Here is an 18,453-nt window from a genome sequence, read left to right as displayed (position 1 = left end):
TTTTGTTTTCATGTTTTTCACATAAATTTTAGTTCATTTTAAATGGGAAATTCTGTATGAACATGCTATTAAATTGGGTTATACATATAGCTGGTTCACAGCAAAAGTTACAAGTCAAGGTATTTTAAATTTTAAGGTAAAGATCGTACAATATAATAGAGGACAAAACAGGACATATCTTTGTTATATTTTATGCAGCGAGTGTATATAATTGAGTGTTGTGTAACCATATTATTGTCTAGAAATGTTCATCCTCATAGCCCAAGTTATCTACGAAGAGGGCTGCAAATCCCATTTATTCCCCACAAAAGAAGCTTATCATCTTGCTCCACACTATATTAGGTATATGGGAGTATAATGAAAAGTATTATTTTTTTGTTGTCGTAAACATCAAAACCCTTTCCCTCTTTTTGTCTCGCCATCTTTCTTTCCTCCTCCTACCTCGCTCATACACACAAACACACCTGTGCGCCCCCACGTGCACACACAGGCCATTATTAAAAGCTGAGTAATCAATTCTGTATGGTCAGTGCCTTCACATTGCTGAAAAGAAGTCTTTTGAAGGGTATTGGAAACATTTCCCCCTGCAGGCACAGAGTTTAATGAACAGCTGCACTGGATTATAATTCACACCGCCCAACTCTCACTGTTTGAGTTGAGAGTTAATACTCTCATTCTTTACTTTCTCGTCCGAGGGAGGAGACCGGTACTTGTTGAAACTGACAGCTTAAAAAGTCAAAGCTGTATTTCAAGCATGAGATCTGTACAGTTAATCAGACAAGGCGAACAGCTTAATTGTGTCCCATTGCTGGATTTATATTCCAATAATGACCATCACTTACCCCGGCATCTGCGTCTGTCTGTCAGTGTTTGATTTGTGTTGTTTGTGAGCAGTGCAGACATAAAGAGGTCAGCTGTACAAATACCAAGAAATGCTGAACAGATTTCTACTTGCAGTATAGTCCCCCTTTTTTGATTTTGGTTATTCTAACACTTACTTCTGTTTCTCTCTGTCTCGACATTCATCCTTTCCATTCTCTCATCACCCTCTGTTGGATTCTTCCTGCCTTTTTTTATCTTTCTGACATTCAGAAACAGCATTGCTGCCTCTGCAGTGTGTGCCTTCAATCTCAGTGCCATATCACAGGCTTTCAACGGGCCCTTCAAGTATCAGGAGAACTCAAGGTCGGCCTGGCTGCCCTACCCAAACCCCAACCCAGACTTTCAGGTAATGAAACTATTTAAGTCTGTTTATTTCGCAAACAAACCACAAATGCTTAAAAAATGTGTTTAATTTAGTCCCAATAATGCTCTCAGCTCTGTTGGACTAAAAGCCAAAAAGCGTTACAGTTATTGACTGTGCAATGGAGACCTCACTCACTATACAGAGAACCCGGGTTAAGCCTGGTAACCAAACTCACTAGCATGCTAACACTATTGCTAACGCTATTTTGCTAATGAGAATGCTAATTACTTCAGTTATCCCAATCCAGAGCTTTCGAACTCCACCTAAATGTTACAGATAGAGTCGATCAGATTTATGCTCTGGGGTTTGATGTCTGCACAAAAATTAATGCTTGTCAAGGCCAAAGTTTTGGACCAGTGATGCATTCCTCCATGCTGCTAGCATAGTTAAAACCATATGTGATGGAGCAGCTTTTTAAAGGATGTATGTGAGGTAAAGTTGAGATCTAGCTGCCCTTCTGTGATTGTGACTGATCTCTTTCTTTTTAAGCTAGGGGTCATTTAGACTCAACACACAATCAAATCAGTCATACAGTACAGCTGGGAGCACGCCCAAGGAAATATATGCATTTAGTGTGCATGCTGCATGTGTATGCTGATAAATAAATGTGTGCTTGCTTTGATCGGCCTTGGTCAGAGTCCGAGGAAGCTCTTCACTCTCATTAATTTTCTCTCTCTTTCAGTCACCTCTCTCCTCTGCTCATGAGCACACACATTACGACCACTCGTTATAAAATCCAGTGATTTTTACAATGGCACAATCATTCCTTGAAGATGTCTCATAGCCTCGTTCTGTGAACTGTGGGCCTCCTAATAAACTGTCCTTGTTTTGCACAAGTGGCACTTTATGTTTATGCTCCATCCTAAAACCCGCAGGGGCAAACCAAGCACCTTATTCTGATTTGAAGCACTCCTCCATACTGATGGCATAGCGGGAATGCTTTATTAGCAGAAGAAGTGGCTCTCAGTTGTTGCAGGCTTAGCAGATAGCGAATGAGCTAATCCTCGCAGCTCTCCGTGAGGGATTCAAATCCCTCTGAGGCATGGCTACCAGTGGTGAGCAAACCCCTTGTTTCCACACATCATGGCCCTCGACCGTTTTCCCACCAACAGATGCATGAGTATTCACGATGCCTACTATCGAGAACTAACGCAGACACGTTATCTGCGGAAAAAGTGGCTGAAATGCACATAGAGAAAAATGCTGGGTGTGATAGTATTCTAAAAAAAAAACATGCACATACATATGAATTTGTAAGCTGTCACTGTCACCACGTATTCACATTTCTGCACATCAGCACCATCAAGAAAACCAGTGCTCCTTATCTGGTCACAGATGTATCCTCTTCAGCACCTTGTACATGTAGGTACATCATCGGTGGGGGGGTTCTATGCACTATAGACTTTTATACGGCTTCTTCCTCTTCCATCTCATCTTTCCACTTAAGCTCAGGCACAATGGCTGCTCCTCACCACTGGACCGATGCGCACTTTATCTAGGTTTCAGTGACATCTTCATCAAGCATTTGTCAATGTTGGAGGATTAGATTTACGAGCACAGGATTTATAGCCTGTCCTTTTTTTTCAGGCCTTTCTACAAGCACACCTACAAACCTACACACACACACACACACACACGAGTGAATGCACAAACAAACACCTACAGGAAACTTGCAGCCATGAAAGCCACTGGCCACGTACATGTCTACCGTACACAAATACGCCCTCAAAAATAAAGGGTTATAGATTGCTGCCAAATAGAGATAATTATGACTGCGAGCTCATCACTCAACACACACATACTGGTCATTGATTGAGAGCTTAATTCCCTGTCTGTCTGCAAAGAAAAGCCCCCCATTTATTTGAACCACGCGGATTGATTCTGGAGAGTTTATTCAGGCGATGAGTCATGTTTGCTGTACATTAGGAGCTAATGCCTTCTATGAGTTGTATAGGTTTTCTGTCACTCTGTAATTGCTAACAGTAAAAACACATTCATTGCTTATGTCTGAAAATAAACTTTAAAGTTCAACTCAAACCCAAATATGAATGTCCTTATTATGGTTTATATTTAGATGTCAGGAAAATAAAAGTGTCAGTTTTCTTTGCCTTCCTTTGGCTGTTATATATAATCATAAAATTGACCAATAAAATAACCAGATTTAGTTCTAACCCACATTGTTTTTAAAATACTGAATAACCTGGAAGGTTAGGGGGAAGAGAGTGGAATAGCATGCTATCAGACCGACCCACCTGGATGGATTTCTGAGTGGCACTTATCATCCTGCCAGAGCGCAGTCCACTGGTGATGCACGAGACAGCTGATGTTGGATGGGTCCTCAGCCAAATAATGGCTGTGTCCCTCACCTTGACTGTACTGAGGAAATCACAACATCCATCTCACGGTTCATTCACAGATGTCATAGACCCTCGCTGGTCAGTGTCTGACTTTGTCTCACTGTGGCAGAAATATAGTCACAACGACACTCTGGGATTCAGAGACACGCACACAATGCAAGGACAAACCGCAAAAGGAAGCCTTACACGTGCGTTGCTATTCAGGCTGCATCGCGTAGACACGCAGCACATTTTTGGCACAAGCAGGAAGTTCATTTTAGGCAGTCTGGCACATGGGCACACTCAGTGTTGCTCCTGCTTGTACTTCAGGGCTTTAATTTCCCATTTCCTGATGTGGCGAGGGCACTGATCCATTCACCAGTGTGGGGAAGCCCTCTACGATTCTCATCTGTCAGCCCTGGGAAGGCCGAGGATTGATCTCTATAAAGTCTCTGTCATGTTCATACTGTAGCTAGTCAGCAGGAACTAATTACCACCCAAGGTCCAGTTACAACCAAGTAAGAAATGAGTGTGTATAGTTATCCTGGAGCAAACATGATCCTATGTACAAAACAGTCATTTGGGCTGATGCAAGTGCAGAACAAAGCTTATTTTGCTTTTCTCTGCTTTATCAGTTAGTATAGGACTATTCTTTGTGAACTGGGCCTCAATCCATGATCCTGAACCCAGCCTGGGACCTCTTTTACTGAAGAGGACATGCATGGTTAGCTTTACTCATCCAGCTCTCCCTCAGCAGAAATGGCTTTATGCCTCACCTTGTCCCTTTCAGCTTGGTGGAGAAAAGGATCTACATTTCCACTTTAAAAAGCATGAGGATCATCCTGTGAATACCAAGTGCCTCGCAAACATTGACTTTTAGAGAGCTGAGAAGCACAGCCAGGTTTTCAGTATATAGCTTTCAGGTAATCCAATGTGTTTTCAAATAGTTTATGTACCTTTAAGAAGTACAGTTAGGTCCATATATATTTGGACACTGCCACAAGTTTTGTTTTTTTTACCTGTTTACTGAAACATTCCAATTATAGGTATATAATGGACATGGAGATAATGTGTAGACTCTCAGCTTTTATTTGAGGGTTGTCACTCAAACAAGCCTTTTGTTGATCTACATATTTTATTTTATTTTATTTTATTTTTTACATTATTTACATTTGATCTTTTACATTGTATATAATGTCTATTGATTTTATTGTTTATTTTAATATTTTAATATTTGTGTACAGCGCTTTGTGATTGCCTGTCTGCGAAAAGCGCTTAATAAATAAAGTTTACTTACTTACTTACTTACTTACATTTAAACTGGACGAAGGGTTTAGTAACTTTCGAGCCACTGAAATGAAGGTATTGTGTTAAAAATGCTTTAGTTCCTCACATTTTTATGCAATCTTTTTATTTTAAAAAAAAAGACAGCTTTAAGTCTGCACTTCCACTGCATCTGAGTTGTTTCATTTAAAATCCATTGTGGTAATGTACAGAACTAAAAGTAGAAAGAAAAAGTCTCTTCCCAAATATTTATGGACCTAACTGTAGATACACTTTACAGTTTGTTTAAAATCTCAGTGATCACGTTACACAGAAAGTTGCAAAGTGGGGTTTTTTTTTTTTACAATAGTAGTGCACTGTGATGTGTGATAGTGATGGCTGGAACTATACTGAATTTGAAAAACGACGTTTCAAAATCGTAAAAATCGTTTTAGTAACATCCAATAAAAAGATTCAGTTAACAATACAGTTTTAAAAATGAACACACTTGGGTTTTACAATGTCCTCTAACGTGAAAAAGGAAACCATACTCCTCTTGACTCCTTAATATTTCCGTCTTTAAAATCCCATTTGGAGAGTGTTCACTTTATTGAACTGTTTTTTTTTTTTAGTAATAGACTCTGGGAAATATGTTACATAGCGGATATTTCTTATTATAAGCCAGCGCCGCAGCACTGACTCTGCTTCAGTCGCAGGTCTCTACCGGGACTTGAGAACTCCAAGTAAACAATGCCTGATAAAATCTAATTTATCTGTAACAATGGAATTCACTCATTTCTGTGAGACACTTCTGTTGTTTTGACTGCAGATTTTTACAGTCCAAAAATCGTGGGTGCAAGCCATTTTGAGTGCAGGGTGGGAGTTCTTTGGTTGAATGATATTGTTGCATGCTTTATTTTCAGAGTAGCAATAACGAAGACCTGAAAAGTGATTTAAGAAGATACTTTTGAGGTAAAGAATGACAAAATCAAGACACACTGTTATGGGGGTACCAATAAAGCTCACCAGCAATATATATGCATATGAGGAGAAGAATCTAATGAAAGAGATAACTACTTGCTCAGTCAAACATCACATTCAGACTCCTTCCATCAGCCTCGGTGTATTGACTACAAAGTCTTGAGGTTGTGAGGATAGAAAACCAGTGCAACGACTCAGCAATTGACTTTCAAGCCTTGTTCATTTAATCATTCAATCCCTCCCTTTTCCATCTCTGGTGGTACTTCTGAACAAAAAGCTTAAGCTTATTAACTTGCCATCCCAGAGGCTTTTATTAATGAAATCAGTCAAACCTTTTCTTTTTTTTCTTCCTTTCCGACTCCCCTACCTTCCCCACAGTGTGGCACCATCGACTCCGGCGCTTACGTGAACCTGACTCAAAGAAACTTGCAGGATGCGCAGAAGTTTTTACTGATGCATGAGGTGATCCAACCTGTGGTTCCTGTGCCCTACTTCATGGAGGACAACGTCCGCTTCACTCATGTGGCAGTGGATGTGGTGCAGGGGAAAGACACGCTGTTCCACATCATATATTTGGCCACAGGTAGGTCTTTAAGATTGCATCTACATATTTCTTTTTCATGCACATTGAGTTTTGGACCTTCTGATGTCAATGTGTGACATATTAAAGGGTCTAAAAATAAATTTTCTCTATTAGCTTCTTGTTATGAGGAACAGTATCCTACATAAACATGTTATTTATTTAAAGTGGGCAAAATTAGAGCTAAATTTGTCTTAATTCATAAAAAAGGGTCATTATTTTTCAAATGTTAGCTTTAATTGTTACTTCGACAGCCATGAATATTGGTTGTCACAGTAAAATACTTAAAATTATACTCTCATAATTGAAGTGCACTCTGTACGTGAAAAATAGGGGGCTGTGTGAAGACAAATGAAACCAATCTATCAGTATGATTATCATGTAGACGCCAAAGCTCTGTCTTTGACATGGGTTTAAATCATTTTTTTACCTCCATATGTTCTCCATATGCACTGACGCAACATAAACTATTATGCAGGCAGGCTCACCACATGTCACTCCCATGCAATCCCTCATGAAGAGATCATAAATACCATGAAACAACAGACAGCGATGCATCAAAAGCAGACAGATGGATAATTAATAACACACACACATTCAGCCCTTGCACGGTTACCCAGTCTGACGTGCATGGTGCCGTCTGCTTATCAGTCCACTGTTTGATCATAATGGCGTGACAATATGTGATGTTAGACTTGGCAAGGTGGGGGAAACGGTATCAGCAAGACACCAGATAGGCACCAGGGTGTCTTTATTATGATATAACACACATACGTGGATTATGAACAGGTGTACTGAGCAGAATTTGAATGTAGTGACCCACTTCACTGTGCTAATGTACCATAAGCCCACTGGGAAATGTCAACATGATCTTCCTGTTGTAGCGTCAGTGTTATTTTTGGATATCTCATATACAAGCATACAAGCTCTTTTTCTCCCTCTTACTTACACACACACAAACACACACACAACCTGTTCCAGTTCGCTGCCTCCGTGCTTGGCATCTCCCTCAAAAACTCCCCTCTCATTGTTTGCATGGGGCTGTGATCAATGTAGCATTGGACCAGAGTTGCCCACACTGCAAGTTCCCTAGACACTAACCAGACGCTAATGAAAACATCTGAAATGCCGCCAAGGCCACTGGCTAGCACACATACTGTACCTAATCACATGCCATTATTAACGCCTAAACACACCCCACTGATTGGGGCCATTGTGGAAAAGCTGCTAGCTACAACTAGGGGTCCAAAGATGTGAAGGTGTGGGGGTTTTCAATTTGAACATGTGGCAAGCAGTCACCTTGTTTTTCAGCCCTCGTTAGGAGTTTCTGCCCTGAAGCAGTATTTATTTTCTTTCCATTAACGTGAACAGAATTCAGTTAAAAGCAAAAGACTTTTAAATTCATTGTTCACCGCAGTGCTAAACTTTTAACCAGGTAAATCCTTTAAGAAAAAAAACAATGCTTTTCTTACTCATAAGGCATTAATGATTAAAACTTTAGCTAATTAGTCATTTGCAAAAGTAATTAGATACAGTAACTGTGACCTTAGACGTCCTCACACGGATGCATATAAAGCATATCAGAAGTAAGACATATACATATATTAATATAAGCTACATTTGCAACAGCACAAAAATAGAAGTAGGATTACATTAATCTTTGATTAAACAGATAATGCTATAATTATCTATTATAATTTATCTGCTATGATTTAACTTTGAGCAAATAAGAAGTTAATGATTTTGATTAAATATGAATCGAAATCATTGCACTGTATTTTTAATTAAACTTCAACATACAGTCACAACGTTTTTCTGAAACACGTGTGCACAATAAAATAATCTTGGATTTAAAAATAGAAAACCTTTTTTTAAAACTAATTTGAAAGTACGGGGTAAGAATAACACCTATGCACATATAGTAGCTGCCTACACATAAATAGTATAATATGAAGGATGATAAATGGTGATACTACTAATTAATACTTTTTTGTCTTATGCCATACGTGTTATTATTTGCCACGCTTGTGGCTCAGTCTACCTAATGACTGCTGGCCTGCTGAGACTTTTTAAAACTTATTTTACTTTTCATATATTTTACTTTATTTTACTTTTCATATATTTAATGGCATGTTCATTGAATCATTCCTTTACATGGTTAATCCTCTTTTATTATATTTGTGTATCTATTTGTTCACTTTAGTATCTATTTGTTCACTTTAGTTTCCCTTACATCTTTTTTTATCTGTCAGGTGGGTGTCGATATCTAGGTGGGGTTGTAGGGACAGAGGGGTGATGAGAGGGATGAGTGAAAAAGGTGTTTGTGCCCGGCTGTGTATTTTTGTTTATTTTCTCCTTTTAATGTGTACAGAAATCTGAGTTGCATCTTTATTGTATGAGAAGTACTTTGAAAATAAAGTTTTGATTGATTGATTGATTTATACAGTACAATATGAGTGAGTAGCTATCTATTAGCTAGCTAGCTAGATCAGCTAGCTATCAATAGCTACCTTAATGTTAGCCACAATTAGCACAATTAAAGTAAGCTACTTTTTGCTGCTCCCTTATTCACACGGGGTCTCCACAGCAAGTAGTGGCCCAGTATGTTTGATTTGGTAGATTTAAACCCTTCCTGATGTAACCCAAAAGGAGTTTGTGTCTCCTCCCAGGGAAAAAAACAGTGGATTGTTTGCTTGCTAATGCATAAACCACTGCACTATGGAGCTACTCCCTATCCTCTATCTAATCAACTAAATTCAGCTCATGTTTCTGGTTCCAACCCAGAACTCCATCCCTTTAATGTCTCTGCAAAGGTAGTAACTCTAAGACCCATATATTTATGGACTACAGGCAGAGTGGTCTAATATCTGGCATCCAAAACAAGCAAGCCAGCCAACTCCCAAATACCAAAGTAATGTAGCCTTACTGGGATTCTACACTTCTTGCTACTTCCAGAACTAATTGCTTCCTTGCCCATAGTGCTGGGGGCAAAACCTAACTTCTGCATCCCCTGCCTTAAAAATATCTATTAGCATGTCACGTCTTCCGTAGGCATCACTGTGCACCTAATTATTTTTTCTTCACCCAGGGGATTGCATGTATAATAGATGATATTTGTTTTAACTCTCTCCAAAGAAAATGTGTCCCTAACCTTATCCCATGGGGCCCACCTTTACAGAAAATAAGGTTCGGGACACATTCACGGTGACATGGATTTACACACTCCTCTCTCTCAAAGCTACAAAGAGGTTTTATCCCCTGGAATATCCCTCAAAGCAAAGTAGGCCAGAAATCATGGATTCAGGTGCCATATCAATTCCCTGGTTGCATCGACAGTGCTGCATGTTGACGGCATAACAGAGCTCGGCACACCAGCCATCGCCATTCTTTTTGACAGTATTATTTCACAGCCGCTGTGTTAGGAAGTAATTGTTATTTGTGTGCGCTCGCACCCTGAGTTCACATCCAGCAAATATGTGTTGTTGTTGTTTACCCTCCTCAAACTCCTCTATTGTTACCATGGCTCTCTTTTTGCTCTTTCCTCCACCTTTTCTTGTTCAGAAAATGACCCTCCTTCCTCTTTGTGACCAAATCTTCACCTCAGCTCTTTCTCTCTCTTCTAGATTACGGTACTATCAAAAAAGTGCTTTCCCCGCTCAACCAGTCTACAGGGAGCTGCCTTTTAGAAGAGATTGAGCTGTTCCCTCCCAGGAAGAGGCAGCACATCCGGAGCCTGCTGATCCTGCACAGCCGCAGCGAGCTATACGTGGGTGTGAGAGACCAGGTCATCAAGATCCCGCTCAAGAGATGCAGCTACCACAAGAGCAGAGAGTGAGTACATGCGCAAAGAAACCAACAAACCAACACCGTTAATCTCAGTTGAAATGGTCAAAAAAGCAAATGTGCTTACAACGAAATTTTAAAGCTCCCTCTTTCACGAGATGCTCTTTATCTGAGGGAGCCAGGCCTTTGTGTTGATCAGGGGCCTTTGGTGAGATTAAAAATCCTCTAAATCAGCTTTGTCTGAGCAACTGGAGGTGCCCACGGCTGCCCTGTCTCGATGTCGCTCATTGTCATTGACCCGCCCACAAAACCACATGTTTTCTGCCTCGTGCACAGTGCTGCAGCGACCGTGTGCGTGTGTTTATCAGATATATTGAGTTTCTGTCTGTCTGGAAGAAGCTCCATCAAGGTATAAATATTGGCAAAGAAAACCTGAGACAGAGGCCGGGGTGTGAAGACTCACTAAGATTGGGATCCCATCCATCATGGCACACAGGAAAGGAATCACACCTGCATACCTTGTCTCTCGCACAATGAGCTGTTATTGGAATACACAAAAGACTTAAGGCTTCATATTACAGCTGTGGCTCTGTGATATATGCTGCAGCCATAATGGCACTTCATCACATCGCTGATGCTTTTTTTTTTTTCTTAAAGAGAGAATTCAGAACAGAAAAAAACAGATAAAAGTAATAAAATCTTGGACACGGACTGGCAGCTACAGGGAGTGTTTCTGGGATCATCACTGACATTTCTTTGAGGTTTGCCTATTTGAAATATTAGACGGCTGTCTCCGTGTTTTGCTGTGTGGCTCACCGATGGGAGGTGTACGATCTGTACAGCCCTTAAGGCCCCATGAAAGACAGGTACTGACGTGTTACTTCTCCCTTTCATTTTGTTCTCCTGTCTTTGGCCCTGATATTTTGTCTGGACACCTACAGTCACCCAGACATTATGTCAGCCACTTTGTGTGTGCAGGAAAGCATGAGTCTTCCCTTTCTGCAATTTTATACAGCCAGATAGGGTATGATCATGTGTTGCTTGCATAAGCTCACTTGTTTGTGTGTGCATGCGGTTCATTGTTATGAAACCCACGGACAACTTTGTTACATTTCACTAGGGGCATGTCAGGCAACATTGAAGCCTGCGGCTCAAAGATATGTCATTGTGCTGTCAGTGCAGACTTTTATTTATATGAAAATAGTAACATCGGGCTTTTTATTGCACTCAGCAAAACATCTGAAGCGGATACGGCAAAAACAGACCCAGTTATCTTTACTACAGCATTCTCATGTGGGAGCTGATAAGCTATTTGAGTCAGGAATGTATGTGTGCCCGTATGTGATGGCATGAATGTAATCCTGGTGTTTGACTGAAGATTACCTGAAAAATCAGTCACTAAACTGTGTTAGGAGATAATTCTAGGATGCTGATGCATTGCAATGCATGATGGTGATTTACATTCCCACTGTAAATTTTCTTCTTTGTCCTCTCCCAAACGCTCTCTGTACCCCTCTCTTGTTTTTTTTCTTATTTCCTGTGTCGTCACTCTTTTGACACTTTCCCCAGCATTTTATCTCTCGCAGTTCTATATTTCCATACATCACCTATTCCAGCACCTTATCGTTTAGCTCTCCCAGTAATCTCCCTCTTCTTCCTGATATTTGATTTCATGTCAAGCAACGACGCAGAGGTGTCTGTATGCATACATGACAGGTTAATAAAAGCCCATTAAATGCCGAACTTGATTCTCTCCTTTCAGAGCCTGTGTAGGAGCGAGGGACCCGTACTGCGGTTGGGACCTGCTGCTAAAGAAATGCACCACTCTGGAGGAAAGCATCAGAATGAGCCAGTGGGAGCAAAGCATCTCAAAATGCCCGGTGAGTATCATGAAGCTATTGTGTGATGTGCACAGACTTCATTGTAGCTTACTTGCTTGGTGTTTGATTGCTTTAGTTTTCTTTTTTCAGCTTTCAAACTTAACAAAAGTTGGCAGAAAACACAATAATCCTTGCTCCACCTGCAAGCTCACTCTCTTTTTTGCATGTATTCGTTTCTTACATTAATTTGTACTCTTCCCCATTGAAAGCTACATCCTGCTCTCCAGATCTTCACGGCTCACGAGCAGTCCCTAAGACCAGCACTGTGAAACATATCCTTCCCAACAACAAAAGACATCTCAGGACTGAACAACTTGACTTTATGGGAACTGCATGTACCCTCAGAATGATCGAGGACGCTGCCTCAATCATTCACCTCCGGCTGCTGGTTCATTAGCACAACAGTTCTTCCATTTATTTTTAACGTGCACCAGCATTGGGAGCCGTATTAGGGGGCGGTAAGCCTATCAATTTGAGCAGTGTTTCACAGACATCAGTTTCAAGCCAGTCAAGAGTGCTGTATAGCTCTTTTATGTGGCTTTATATTCAGGGAAATATTTGGCACTCAAGCCATGGCATCTGTCAGCAGAGCTCTGGCAGAAAGCTAGCCAACACCACATCCGCATATCCATTAAGAGCATACATGAACACAATTACACATGCATATATGTGCATGAATAAGCATTACCATTACCAACTGCAACAGTGAGTTTTTTCTTTGTGCCAGAGGCAAAAGCTTCATGAGCTCACCACAACATTTCTAGTCAATATTTTATCAAGATCACATTTTCACTGAAGCAATTTCAGCTTCAAAACATTTAGCTCTGCTACTTATGATCAGTTGAGCATTTTGGTGAATCATTTTAATGTGCGGGAAATTTACATCAAGAGTACAGTTTGGCCATATTTCAGAGCTGCAACATCACTGGAGTGCCCAAAAGCACAAGGTGTGCAATACTCAGAGACATGGCCAAGGTGAGAAAGGCTGAAAGACGACCACCACTGAACAAGACACACAAGCTGAAACGTCAAGACTGGGCCAAGAAATATCTCAAGACTGATTTTTCTGAGGTTTTATGGACTGATGAAATGAGAGTGAGTCTTGATGGGCCAGATGGATGGGCCCGTGGCTGGATTGGTAAAGGGCAGAGAGCTCCAGTCCGACTCAGACGCCAGCAAGGTGGAGGTGGAGTACTGGTTTGGGCTGGTATCATCAAAGATGAGCTTGTGGGGCCTTTTCGGGTTGAGGATGGAGTCAAGCTCAACTCCCAGTCCTACTGCCAGTTTCTGGAAGACACCTTCTTCAAGCAGTGGTACAGGAAGAAGTCTGCATCCTTCAAGAAAAACATGATTTTCATGCAGGACAATGCTCCATCACACGCGTCCAAGTACTCCACAGCGTGGCTGGCAAGAAAGGGTATAAAAGAAGAAAAACTAATGACATGGCCTCCTTGTTCACCTGATCTGAACCCCATTGAGAACCTGTGGTCCATCATCAAATGTGAGATTTACAAGGAGGGAAAACAGTACACCTCTCTGAACAGTGTCTGGGAGGCTGTGGTTGCTGCTGCACGCAATGTTGATGGTGAACAGATCCAAACACTGACAGAATCCATGGATGGCAGGCTTTTGAGTGTCCTTGCAAAGAAAGGTGGCTATATTGGTCGCTGATTTGTTGTTGTTTTGTTTTTGAATGTCAGAAATGTATATTTGTGAATGTGGAGATGTTATATTGGTTTCACTGGTAAAAATAAATAATTGAAATGGGTATATATTTGTTTTTTGTTAAGTTGCCTAATAATTATGCACAGTAATAGTCACCTGCACGCACAGATATCCCCCTAAAATAGCTAAAACTAAAAAACTAAAAACTACTTCCACAAACATTCAGCTTTGATATTAATGAGTTTTTTGGGTTCATTGAGAACATGGTTGTTGTTCAATAATAAAATTATTCCTCAGAAATACAACTTGCCTAATAATTCTGCACTCCCTGTATGTTCACGTCTGGTTTCACACAGTCACAGTGGCTTTGTCCATTTTTTATATCTTCTCTCTATAAGTTGTTGTTATATGATGTAAAATTTTACAAAATAAAAGTGTAAAAATCAAGTTGTCGCTCCCATTTTCCTAACAGTATCACAGCTTAAAGTAATTGTCATCTGTCTAATCATGGACGTGAGACAGCATGGCTTATCTTTTAATCTAACTGTCATTTGGGGGGTTCACATCTCCCCCGCCCCCCAAAATCCAAGTTATTACTTTAAATGCTGATTGAAGATATTACCTGTGTTTCTTGCTGCATAGCCACTAATACTTTAGATTTTATGCATTTTCAGGTGGCCACATATCACTGCCCACACCACTGATGGGGTATATATTTTCTTGGTTAACCTTTGTCTGGTCCGGTCTAGTCCATTTAGAGTGATCATGAGTTAATCTAAATGAACTTTATATGCTGACACTGAGGAATGGCCAGACAGTAGGAGTCTACAACAATTCATTCGCAGTTTGTAAAACCTGAAAATAAAGAAGCGTTCTTTTATCACAGCTACAGTTTCACTCCCTGGGAGTCCATTAACAGTTTGCAAAGGCTAAACTGGCTGAATGTCTGTTCTCCTGCGAAGTGGAAGCCTGGAGTTGGAGGCCAGTCAAGGGTTTGCACACTGAGTAGTGTTGTGTAGGCAGAGACAGGAGATACGCTTTACCAACCTATTCATAATCGCCATCTGGCTTCACAGTCTCATGTCTGGAAACAAGCAAAAAAATGTGTTTTGCTGTGGTTTTAGGGGAGGTGAAAGTCTTAGTAACAGACATTTTTGTCCCAATTTTAACTCAGGTAAAATGGAAATCTTTACTCAATATTTTTGGTAAGGTATCTGCTTTGCCTGTCCTCCACCAAGCCCAAATCTAAACCATGTTTTTTATATATATATTTTTGAATAAAAAGAGACCCCTCTCTTGCTTTTTCAGTCAGGGAAAGAAAGTATTATTTTTATATTCCATAAAGAAATATGAGTGCTTTTCATCATCTTTCAGATTTTTTCTATTGTCCTCTTTCTGCCGCCTTTTCCCTTCTATTTTGGCATTTTAATGAAAAAAAACTACATTTCCTGACAGTAAAAAAGTAATTTTATTTCTCTTTGGATCTTTATTTTTTAATGAGAGATATATACAGCATGAAATATTCATCTACCAAATCATTTATAGCCTCAGCTGTAAATGATATTGCAATATTTCTGCATTGGCTGTCGCTGTATAGTTGTTTGCTTTCTAGGCAGCCCATTGATGTTGTCTGCCTCAGCCAAGGGTACCCCATTTAGGCACACAGCAGAGTTCAATTACCAAAAAGAGCGGAGGCCAGACGGTATTCTGCTTCTGCCAAAACTGCTGATGATCACGCTCCCTCTTCCCCTTGTGTGAAAGTGTTCTTTGCATTTTTAAATCATCCTGAAATGTTGCGGCGACATGGCTCATATCATCTGCAGCTCTGAATCTCACAACGGCGCTTTTTTGTATTTAGCTCATACGCCTAGGACATCAGTCGTAATTCATAGCGGCTGCAATATCAGAGCCTTCCTGTTCGATTCTGTTTTGCTTCACATATTCAGTTATGAGGCCACTTTTATTTCCTCATATTTCTGTCCTTTGAATGTGTCCATTCACAGCCTTGATCTGCATTTATGAATCTCTATTTTCCCGTTTTCGTCGCTCATCATTTCCTGATGCAATTTTTGTGTATCTTCCTTATGTTTACAGCACATAAATGTGCAATTTGGGGTGTGCTGTAGATGTAATGTTTTTTTTTCTTTGCATCTATTAGAGGAAAATTGATTTCTGTTTTCATCCACCGATGGGCTGAATTTCACAGAGCAATACCTTCCTGAGAGCATCACTCAATGACCATTTTCTGAGAAAGCCATTACTTTCAGGTGTTTTATTTTTGACCTTCTCTGTTGCTGCTAGGTTCGTAATGTTACAGTCGATGGAGGCTTTGGTGCCTGGTCCGGCTGGTCCACTTGTAGCCACAACGACGGAGGCAGTGCAGGGTCTTGTCTGTGTCGGACGCGAGCCTGCGATAACCCAGCCCCGCAGTGTGGTGGGCAGCAGTGTCATGGGATCAGTGTTGAGGTCGCCAACTGCTCCAGGTAAACTACTTTGTTGATGCAGCAGCACATATGTGCAAATGTTTCTAAATTGTCTATGAATATTTTTGCATACATCTATGTAGGGAATGATAGAACTGGAACTTTGAGTAACGTTTCAACATTATTCCCCTATTCAGCTGCTCGGTGACTCAAAGGTTGACAGTTCCCAATAGTAAGGTGTACTAGATATGTGGTCTCTAGTCACAGACATAAAACACAAGTTGATGTCCTTTTTGGTCGCTGTATTCAAGATGGCGGGGTAATATAGAGACTTCTACAAATTTTAAATTAAGGCATCAGTTTCTTGGAAGATGTAATTACAGATTAATCAATATGTACTTATAAGTAACATTGATTTTTTTCTATAAAGTAACCTTGAAAACGACTGACTGTACCTTTAAGAGTGAGGTTGAGATGTTAGTTAATTTCCTGGAGAATTGCATCTACTCCTTTGGTATCTACACACAGCCAGTCATTATGTGTTACATCCTCACTGTCACCTATTTAGGGATAACAAGTGTTGATTGGGCGTTGCCTTTTTTTGCACCGCATCAGCTGACGTGACTGTTTTTAACTCTCACAGTTAAAGTTGGAGCTGCATGATTCTTCAGGCGGCTATACAAGGATGTGAGCATATTCATTCATGAAGGATGAGGCATTTTGATGAAGGGAAGTTAGAAACAGTCAATTAATCTTTTGCAGTAATAAATGTCTGAGCGTAATCATAAATGCTTATCTCAAACTCGGAGCCTATTATTACATTTAAAATGAAACAGACACGTGAAAACACATCCCTTTATCTGATTTGTTTCACTGGCTCATTTTCCCTTAATATGTGCTACAAAGATTGGTCTGATCGCCAGCAAGCAGCACAGTGGTGAAGTGGTTAGCACCATCGCCAAAAAGGGAGAAGGTTCAGATTGCAGGCTGGTCCTTACTCTTCCCGTGTGGCTAAATTGACCATAGGTGTGAATGTGATGGTGAATGGCGGCGTGTTTCTCTGTGTTAGCCCTGAGAAAGGTCGTGCTGTTCCTCTGAGCAACATGCGATGAGGAATGGCTTCTCAGCCAAGACCTTCTTCTTAAACAATAAAGACAGGACAATCTGGTACAAGCAAGACCAATTGCACAGCTTCTCAATCAGTGGCTAAAGTCACAGACTGACATTACTTCGTCTGTCACCATAGAAATGGAGCGTGGACGCCCTGGACTTCCTGGTCTCCCTGCAGCACCACCTGCGGTATTGGCTTTCAGGTGCGTCAGCGTTCGTGCAGCAACCCGACCCCTCGCCACGGCGGACGAGTATGCGTGGGCCAGAACCGCGAGGAGAGGTGAATAATGCAAACACAACACCCACACGTATACATCGGTCAACATGAGCCGATTCAAGTAAAAACAAGCTTTACAAGTGCGTTTGGATCCATGCATGTTTAAGTTAAGGGAAAAAGAAAACAACTTTTTTCCCCCATAATTTGCAACCTGCTGTTAGAAAGTACGACTTTGGCTGTGACTTTTTGTTTTCCTCCCCGCCTTCCCCCCTCACTTCTGTCCAAATATGTGACAGCCAATTAAGGAATAAGTGGGATAGGCCTGCGCTTGGGTAATTATCTGGCTTTCTCACACAGACTGAGTCCACGTTTTGAAGCTTTGGAGGCTTTGCTGTAGAATAATCGCCTTTTTAAAGATGTTTGTATGGTTTCTAAGCAACCTTGAAGGCCTGAAAAAAACTTTCAAGGAGAAAGTATGCGAAGAAGCAAGGTAGAAAAGGTCAAGAGATGAGTTTTCTTGAGTTAAATGAGGTCAATTAAATAAGGTGAACCTGAAAAGCACTGAGGAAAACTTTAAGATCTTTAGGTGTGTTCGAAAAATATACGAAACAAGCTGTCTTAGAGAAAGTTAATTCCATCCAAGTACAGAGCGGCATTCCTTCTTGGTGTCCATAGTGTCTGATGTTTTTCATCCATCCCCTGCTGTTAACCCGAGGTGAAGGCTGTAAAAGTACAAATAAACACAGTTCAGAGGATACAGGGAAGGAGAAAGGAGACAGAAATTGTTACCAGTTGTCACCATGGCAACAGAAGCAGCGTGATGGGTGAGTAATAGGATACGGCCTTCAAGGATGAACCTTATATTACTTGTTTTTCTTTTTTTTCCTCTCCCAGCACTTTTTCATTTCCTCTCACTCCCTCGTCTAACCTCCTGCCTCCCCCCACCCTCTGGCACTCATTGCTGCTCCT

At 40.8% G+C, this 18,453-nt stretch overlaps 1 protein-coding gene across 3 annotated transcripts in view; it reads left to right on the top strand.

Moving 5' to 3' along the window:
* sema5a (sema domain, seven thrombospondin repeats (type 1 and type 1-like), transmembrane domain (TM) and short cytoplasmic domain, (semaphorin) 5A) overlaps positions 1–18,453 on the top strand; it is a 167,853-nt gene that overhangs the window by 88,593 nt on the left and 60,807 nt on the right. For all 3 annotated transcript variants that reach the window (XR_191067.4, XM_076888111.1, XM_004546589.5), the window contains exons 9-14: positions 1,093–1,228; positions 6,205–6,409; positions 10,030–10,237; positions 11,952–12,069; positions 16,036–16,217; positions 17,404–17,547. Coding sequence is in view for 2 of the 3 variants with exons in the window: in XM_076888111.1 (XP_076744226.1) it covers positions 1,093–1,228; positions 6,205–6,409; positions 10,030–10,237; positions 11,952–12,069; positions 16,036–16,217; positions 17,404–17,547 (993 nt within the window). In the remaining variant the exon portion in view is untranslated. The remainder of the gene's footprint in view (positions 1–1,092; positions 1,229–6,204; positions 6,410–10,029; positions 10,238–11,951; positions 12,070–16,035; positions 16,218–17,403; positions 17,548–18,453) is intronic.

Source organism: Maylandia zebra, linkage group LG9, assembly GCF_041146795.1.
Source record: "Maylandia zebra isolate NMK-2024a linkage group LG9, Mzebra_GT3a, whole genome shotgun sequence".
In the NCBI taxonomy this organism is placed as follows: Eukaryota; Metazoa; Chordata; class Actinopteri; order Cichliformes; family Cichlidae; genus Maylandia; species Maylandia zebra.
Note: the sequence above shows the minus strand (reverse complement) of the source record. Positions and strands in the feature narration are given on the sequence as shown.